General features: G+C 44.2%; 1 protein-coding gene across 1 annotated transcript; it reads right to left on the reverse strand.

The window, feature by feature from the left end:
* Positions 1-203: 203 nt before the first annotated feature.
* On the reverse strand, positions 204-7,346 carry LOC104160637 (cytochrome P450 2W1; the record flags this gene model as incomplete). Its single annotated transcript, XM_009698815.1, has 8 exons — positions 204-391; positions 908-1,049; positions 1,654-1,838; positions 2,171-2,312; positions 3,370-3,540; positions 5,494-5,651; positions 5,762-5,911; positions 7,184-7,346. Coding segments are annotated over 8 exons (1,299 nt in total), but the record flags the coding sequence as incomplete, so codon positions are not given.
* Between the last annotated feature and the right edge of the window lie 1,142 nt (positions 7,347-8,488).

Consider the following 8,488-nt stretch of genomic DNA (forward strand, 5'->3'; position numbering starts at 1 on the left):
CCAGGTCACCTTGCCCACCAGCGCTCCTCTGCTTCTTAAAAAAATATTTGTTCAACAGATATTTTAAGCGTGTAGCCAGCAAGGCTTTGAGTAAGAAGACACTACTTGTAGCTTCTGCACAGGGATCTGATTTGTCCTTCGTGCATCTGCTCGGCTCTGTACAACACTATGACGTGGGTTTTTCTCAGTTCAGAGCCTTGGTCTTATTGGCGTAGCACAGCGCAGACACACTGTGGATGGGGTCTCATGGTGAATCCAGCTTCTGCAGTCACGTTCAGCTCAGATTCTTTGACCCCAGGTGGAGGCTTGAAAGTAAATTTCTGCATCAAGCCTGTGAAGAAGATGAAGAGCTCCATCGTGGCAAGACTTTCTCCAATGCAGTTTCTTCGCCCTGCAATGCCAAAAGCATGGCTGTTGCTGGAGTGATTGGATAAGCAGTAGCTGAACCCAACACCCCTTCCCTACTACTTGGTAGCAATAGTGTGAAGGACAGTACAGGCCTCAGAAATGCAAAACAGCGTGGTGCGGTATTCAGCAGCCATCACCGTTGGTTTCCTACAGGCATTTGAACAGGGCTGTTTCTCTCTGAACCTGCAAGGAATTGATCTGGGACACGCTAGAAACCAGCCTTCCCAGGGCACAGGGAAGGCTGAACTCTTGCTTCAAGGTGCTGAATCTTTTGTAGGTCCCAATGGTGTCTCTAAATACCAGGGCCCAGTGTGCCTCCCAGTGTGGGCTCAGAGGCCATTGGTAAGCCATCAAAACCCAGGGTGGGTATTTCTAAACCATCCCCACCACTGACGTCTGTGCTGTTCCCAATAGAGGCTCGGATCCTGCCGCTTGGCTAATACCTTCTGAGGGGTGCTAGGAACTTGGTGCCCCACGCAGGAACAAACGCTTTCGTTACCTGTGGAGAAGGGCAGGAACGCTTTCTTCTTTACAAAGTTCCCATCCGCATCAAGGAAATGGTTGGGGTTGAATTCATCTGGTGTCTCCCATTGCGTTTTATCCAGCAGTACGGAGGTGAGCAGAGGAATCACTGTTGTTCCCTGCAGTACAACCACGCTCTGCTTTAGCATGTGTGGATGTAGCAAGCTTCTGGCTTGCCCATTCAGCCACATAACCGTTCTTCCCTTTGGGCTGTGTCTGGAAGCAAACTTCTACTTCTGAAGAACTAATTTCTGGGCTTGTACATCACCATATGGCCCTTAGTTAGTGTGGATACCCAGTTCACTGGAATTACTGACTAACATGTGATTAAACAATGGTTGTTGGCTGTTCCTGAGTTATGAAGCAGAAGAAAGACGTGGGCCAGGCTTCCTTCCCACCCAGTTGCTCTCTGCTTGCCTCAAGCAAGGCAATGAGACAATGCCGTGGTACTCCAGAGGCAGCACGGCTCTATAGGGCACAAATGGCAACGGCGAGTGAAGAGAATAAGGAACAGACTCCAGAGTATGAAGACTGAGTTAAGGGAAATGGGAAGTTGAGTGCATAACCCTGAAGTCACACTGACATCGGTCTGGACGCGGAGGAGACGGGGGATTAGAGAACTGGCTTTTCCCTACCAAAAGCCCTGTGCTTCAAGCTCCTGGTGACATTTTGCCCTGTGGGTCACTGGTGTGCTGCACCCTTCGTCTGGAAAGCAGCAAGTACCTTGGGGATGAAGTAGCCTTTAAAGTGGGTGTCAGCCGAGGTGCACCGTGGAACGTGTGGCAGAAGGGTGACAAATCTCTGCACCTCATGGATCACCGCATTGGTAAATGGCATGTTTTTCCGGTCCTCAAAGGTAGGCAAGCAGTCAGGGCCAAGAACTTGCTCAATCTCTGCGTGCACCTTTTCTGCAGGGCAAAGGAAAGGGGTAAATTGAGTTTCCTCCAGTGACAAAGCAACTGTAAATCCTAGCTCTTGCTGACTGTTGGCTGGACCACCCCAGGGTGGGAGGTTTGCAGCCCCTAGGAGCAGATAGAGAACAACTCCTCAGATCCTTTGGTCTGGAATGGCAGCATACAATGCTTGGATGGAGGTGGACAGGTTCCAGATGCTCAGATTTCGGATGCTCTGGCACACATGAGAGGCTACAAAGATTTTACAGGTAAGCATCATTTACGAAGTCACTGCAGAGTACTTCAGTATGCTATGTAAGAAAAGCAAAACCATAAAGGTGTCTTACTTTGAATCTTGGGGTACTTCAGCAGCAGCAGGATGGCCCATTGCAATGTTGTGGATGTTGTCTCAGTGCCAGCCATGAGCAGGTCAAGCGCAGAGGCCAATACGTTCGCATCAGAAAAATGTGTATTGCTTTTATTTTGCTCCTTTAGGGAAATACAAAGGAAAAAACCACTGCTGTTAGCATTGAAAGAGAGAACTAGTACATGTAACCTAGTCTTCAGAGACATTACAGTGAGATGCATGTGAATTACAAGTGCCAAGATGCACTGCATTGACATTTCAGTACAGAAATGCTTCACTTTTCAGCAGAAATATTTTCACACTTGAGATTTTCCTCCCCAAAAATGAACTAATTGGACAAATTCATTAATTTTCCAACATCACATGACATTTATCTGCTCTGGGTAGTGGTTATCTGGTCAACTCAGGACTTCCGTCCCTTGCCTGTGGATCCTGCGAAGGTGGAAGATTGATGGGAGGTGCAGGACCGTGCTTTCCCAAGTCAGGGAGCCAGAACGTGTGTGCCAGGCCCTCCTAGGAGCCACAGGACAGCCCTGAAGGCCCAGGACACTGCTGGCACATCAACTCTGCTGTCCCCGCTTCGTGCTGCTGATGGGAACCCCTTTGCCCATTCCTGTGTGCACCAGCTGAGGCACTCGCACAAGGCGTCAAGCGCAAGTATCCGTCCTGCTCACCACTCGTCTCAAGTATATGGATGCAAACACTTGGAGAAAAAGGGCAAATACAGACTGATCTTTCCTTGCTATACTCCCACACAATCATTCCTGTTGGTAAATCCACTGCGTGGGAGCTGGTGATGTCTTTGCACAAACACACTAGGAACTTTTGCATCTCTGCAACTGGGAATCTGCTGCCTCTTCCCATGCCCGTAGGGAGGGATGTGTCTGCCTGGAGTGTGTTGGAAAAATGATGTTACCTCTCTCTCTCTCTCTCTCCAGCAAGGATGGGACTATAGCTGAGACCTAAAGACAAGCTTTAGACATTTATGCGATACGCTCTGGTTAATTATTTTTTGCTTTTCCTTCGCTATGCAATATTTAACATATTAAAATAGGAGGATTTTTACTCCAAATTTAAATATTTTCATATAGACTGTAGTAGCGCGTGTTCATTAGACAAGCAACACAGAGCACCTCTGTATAAGATACGGCACTAGGAATCATCACATTGCTAAAATACCTCTTGTTTGAATACCAATGCATCAATGTAGCTCGTCAGGTTGTTTCCGTTAATATGGTCTTTGCTTTCCTTGATGCACTTCTTTAATATCACACACACTTCTTCTACTTTTTTCAGTATTGTCTTGTGAGGTTTGAGGAGAAATCCAAGGAATGGGTAGAAATTAAATAACTAAAAAAAAAAAAAAAGAAAAAAGATCATAGAAAAAAATTAAATTCACCCAATACCTTGTAAAACTCAAGTATCATAATGGAGAAATCATTTATGTGAGGAACCAAATGACGTGTGATTGGAGTCTCTCTTTTCTGGTAACTAAAAAATTTTGATGTACAAAAATACCTCCTCTTATTAAAAATTCTCTACAGAAATGAATGGAACCTATCAGACTTGTCTAGACATAGCCTATAAACACGAATTAAAAAAAAAAAAACAATTAAGGGAAAGTGATAGTAAACTCATGAAACAATGAAATTACATTTTTAAAGAGGTAATAAAGCAAAAAGATAAAGCATTACACATTATGCAAAGAAAACTCCAAATGTTTAGCAAGCTAAAATACTTATGTTCTAAAGTTGTTAGATCATCATTTTTAACTTTCACATGAATTATAAATCAATTACACTTAGTTCTCAGCATCGTTAAATTTCACAGCACAATAAACAGTTGCATTTTATGTGCAGGGGGTTACTTACACAATTTCTCAATGTTATAAATAAACTGGCTGCAGAATAAGATTCACAAATCTCTTGCTGTTGCTAACTGGTTATAATTTTTGCTGTTTTCTGCAAAAACTAAACCTGCTGTAGAGATTAAAAGCAAAGGGATGTGTACTATTGTAAACTGTAAATATTGTAAATAGTTCTCATTCAAGTACTAAATGCATCAGCATCTTTAACAGCTTTTTGGATGACTGCCACAATATTACCTTAAGTAACTAATACTCTATTCCTTGTGATCAAGGATTAAGTTTAACAGGAGCTCTTGGTTCAGATGAGAGCCTTTCAGTTGGAATACTCTTTTTATGCATCTCCCTTGAGCAGGTATTTATTTAATGCGACGACAGGAGGTATGAGAGGTCCGTATATAATGTCTGCAGCTCTGTACTTTGTACTACTAGTCTGTAACTTCACTAGTTTCTTAAACTGTAGGAAGAGACCAAAACCTAGTAACCCCCAAATACATGTGCAATCGTCCCTAAGACAAGAGATTACTTTTGGGATTTCCACACAGCATCTAGCAGAAAATAACTGGAATGAGCCTGGCTCTTTTTCTTTGTACATCCACAAATAAAGTCAGTATTTCAATAGTTTTATCACTGGTGTGATTTCAAAGAAAGAAACTCTGGCCATGCCTTCCAAGAGGGATTGAATTCCCTCCTGTCTCTTCCACCTGAGCATTGTTTGGACTGAAAATACTAGTGAGTAGAACATGCTGGCATTTTGTGTTTTATTCTCGGTACTGCTGGAAAAACACCAACAAACCCCAAAAAAACATCAAAAACCAGGTAAGCAGAATCTTTCTGAACTCTTTGCCAAAAGTGCTATGAACATTTTTAAGACACACTCCAGGAAGTTTCCTGCAGTTACTGTGAAACACCAAAGACAGAAGCTTGCCCAGATCCCAATCCTGTATTAGGGTCTGTTTCCTCATAGGCGACCACAATTTGCCACAAACCATAAAGTTTGCTAAATAAAGTGGCTAAAAACAATAAAGGGCAGCATCTATGGCACTTCGGTGCATTTCCAGTGATGCTCCTGGATGCTGCTCACACCAAGTCTCACCATGCTGGAAGCCTCTGTTCTTGAACTTTCTGGCTGTAGAAGAATCAAGCACGTCCCTTCTGCTGGCATGGCCACATCAGCATTTCAGCCCAGTGCCACCACGTGATGTTGGACCTCCTTCACAGGAGGACTTCACAAAGGCGGAAAAACCCAAAACAAAGAATCTTGTCCCTGCCCATGACAGGAGGGGAGGATCAGATGATCTTTAAAAGTCCCTTCCAACCCAAACCACTCTATGATTCTATGAATCTTATGTTTCCATAACCTAAAGATTCTCCAAAACCATCCAGCAATAGTAAATTGGGTCTCTGATGAGATACTGGAGCATCTCAGCTTAACTTACATGCAAGAACGGAGAGCCAAGAAGATGCATAACTTCATCTATGAGTCTTAACAGAGTGAGAAACGTTGGGTCTTCATAATCAAATCTTCTCCCAAAGAGAATAGCAAAGGTGATGTTGGTGGGAGCCATATTCAAAAATCGTAATTGGAAAGGTCCACCTAGAAATGAACAAAATCATAACTGTATTGGTCATTTCTGGAGCAACACAGAGGTCTTCACAGTGGCTTTGTAAAGTAGCATGAAACACCCAATGCCATCTCCAGCTCACCTTTGAAGGATTTGATCAACTTGATGAGAAAGTGAAGCTCCTCAACCATCCTTTCTTCTCCAATATGCTTCCCCATGCCGAGATCCCGCATGGTGGCTATGGTGAACCGCCGTGTCGTCTTCCAGAGCTCTTGAGAAGAAAAGAACACACCTACGGAGGAATTGCATGCCCTGTTTGCCAAGGTGGTATGGGATTTTCTCAGAAACACCAAAAGCGCAGCTGGGGAGCGCAGGTAATTCACAACCTGGAGGAGCCTGCTTGGGAGAGGACTGGGGGGCTATGGGGGTGGTGGGCTTGGGAAAGCACCACCCCAGGTAGGTTCAGGAGAGCAGAAGGCAATATTTTAAACAGTCAGGTGTTGTTCACACCAAAGCTCTGGGTTTGGCTTGTTCATAGCTTTGTCTCTTTGCAGCCATACTGAGTAAAAAGCTCTATGCATGGTATTTGTCTCAGGCTGAATTGTTTTCCCCTGGAAAAATGACCCAGCTGTTTCGGAGAGCAGGGCTAGGAGCAGAGGACACCGCTCCGTCCCTGTCATGAACAGGACAAATGATTTCACTGAACAACTTGCGGTTTAGAGGATGAACTGCATACTGTGCAGGGCTGGCAGGGAGGCACCTTTGCTTACAGTTGGGGAATAGCCCCCAGCTGGCTAACCCATCAGTCAAAAAAAGTGCTCAGCCAAGAGGGCATGGAGGTGTTTGGGTACAATTCAGAAGTCCTCCCTTCCCAGGAAGGCTTCCAGGACGGAACACAGTCTACATCTTCATACAGTGGTTGGGAAAGTAGCATAGTGTACCCTTCCTCACACTGGGCCTCACTTTTAAAAACAAGATGAAAAAAACCCCACACGCTGTATGCATTATATACATATTAGGTCATCAAATCTTTTCCTTTCAGCCCTGGATTATTCCCTTCATTGTTTTTCAACGTCTAGTCTTGGGCAATGTATGACTTTTTAACATGCAATCCAGAAATATGCCAAAAATCTGTTTACAGAAGTAATTGTTTGAGGTACAAACAGCCTGTGCTATTGCACTCTTGCCAGTTCTTGCAGTCTTTATCATGAGTCATGCATGATCCACACTTTGTCTGAACTCCCAGTAACTGTAGAAAAGAGACTGGATAAGGACCTCAGCCTTCATGTTGTGAAAAATAATTTCCTTCCCTGCGCACTGCAGAAAAAAAAAAAAGCCCTTGAAATGTGACTCAAGTGCCACTAAAAGAAAAAAAACTGATAAGGCAAATAAGAAGATCTCCAGAAGTATTTTTCTTAAGAAAACAACTGCCCCCAAGGCCCACAAAATGTAGCCCTCGATGACAAGGATGCAGCTCAAGATTCTTAAATACTGCTGCAATTGAAACTACACATTTGAGAAACAGCATAGCAAGCACGTCCTTATCTTTTCAACCCGCCAGTACCGTTTCCATGTTGGATGTGATAGAATATGGGTATAGCTGGTCTGTCCACAAACACATCCGCCGTGTCCAGAAGGGCATCCTTCACTGCCTCGTAGCCAGTCAGCACCACCACCTTCTGAAACCCCAAATGGACGGTGAACACGGGGCCATATTTCTCTGAAATCTAGAAGGAGAGAAAAATCAGACCATGGAGGTCATCAGTGGGAGTAGTATGTCCTGCTGGGGTGGATGAAGAGTTGCCTTCCCTCCTCCTCCTCCTCCTGTGGCCAGACGGGCTGGAGGGATGCCAGAGATAAAGCCCTGAGACCTTTCAATGACAGAGGTATCAAAGCAAATAAACACTGGTCTGTTTAACCCAACAGCTTCCTTAAAACTACTGTTTTTCTGAGCTGATTGGGCTCAGTTTGGTGCAGTGAGTTAAAAGAGGCAGAAAGTAACAAGACATTCTGGGCACCACCTGCAGCATAAAAGCATCACCAAGATCTTCCAGACAGCTATGGAGCAACTGCTGATCGGGCAGGCTGTAACACTACCGTTCACCACAAGAGGATGAAAGAGCAGAAGTGTCCTTATTTTTTATAAAAAGTTAAATAAAAGCTTCGTTGCAGTTAATGCAACGAGGTATATAATATGATTCACCAAGGATGGACATATGAAGGCATAAGAAACCATTGTTCTTTCAACTTGCCTTGGAAAATTATCACAGTACCACACTCTACTTTTAATTTCTGCTGCACCATAGTTTTCAAGACAATGCACAGCAAGACTTTACAATGAGATCTGAGATACTGGGTAGCAGGAGCTCTCTGGAGGCTCACAAACATGATCCTGCCAGGCCTTACAAGGAATTAAGACTTGACTGAGAGCAATGGAGTTGAAACTGCACACAGCTATAGTGAGATCAGACCTGGTGTCCCATAAAAGGAGACCAGTTCTGGCAATGTAAACTAGAGGAGGTTCCAAAACTTAGCAACCCCTCCTGCTGTACCAAAGCAAATAGGTAGCCCAGGCAAAGTCTAATCAGTGTTTCGGCAACATAGCCAGACTTGTTGAATTTATGCAAAAAAATGTTTCATAGGACACTGATTTCAATCATTTGTTCAAAATAATGTTTCAGTTGCTGCATCATCTACTGTGCAACTTTCATGGGGAAATCCTTTAAGGATTCTCTTTTCGGGGAGGATTTTTCTACCTTAAAAGTCTGCTGGCAAGTCAGCTTTCAGATCGTTACTGCAATTTCACAAGCTCAATACAAAATCTCACCCCACCCGTACCTGCAACCTGGGGGACCCTCTCGCCGTCCTC

The sequence above is a fragment of the Cariama cristata genome, unplaced genomic scaffold (assembly GCF_000690535.1).
Source record: "Cariama cristata isolate BGI_N322 unplaced genomic scaffold, ASM69053v1 scaffold33354, whole genome shotgun sequence".
Lineage (NCBI taxonomy): Eukaryota > Metazoa > Chordata > Aves > Cariamiformes > Cariamidae > Cariama > Cariama cristata.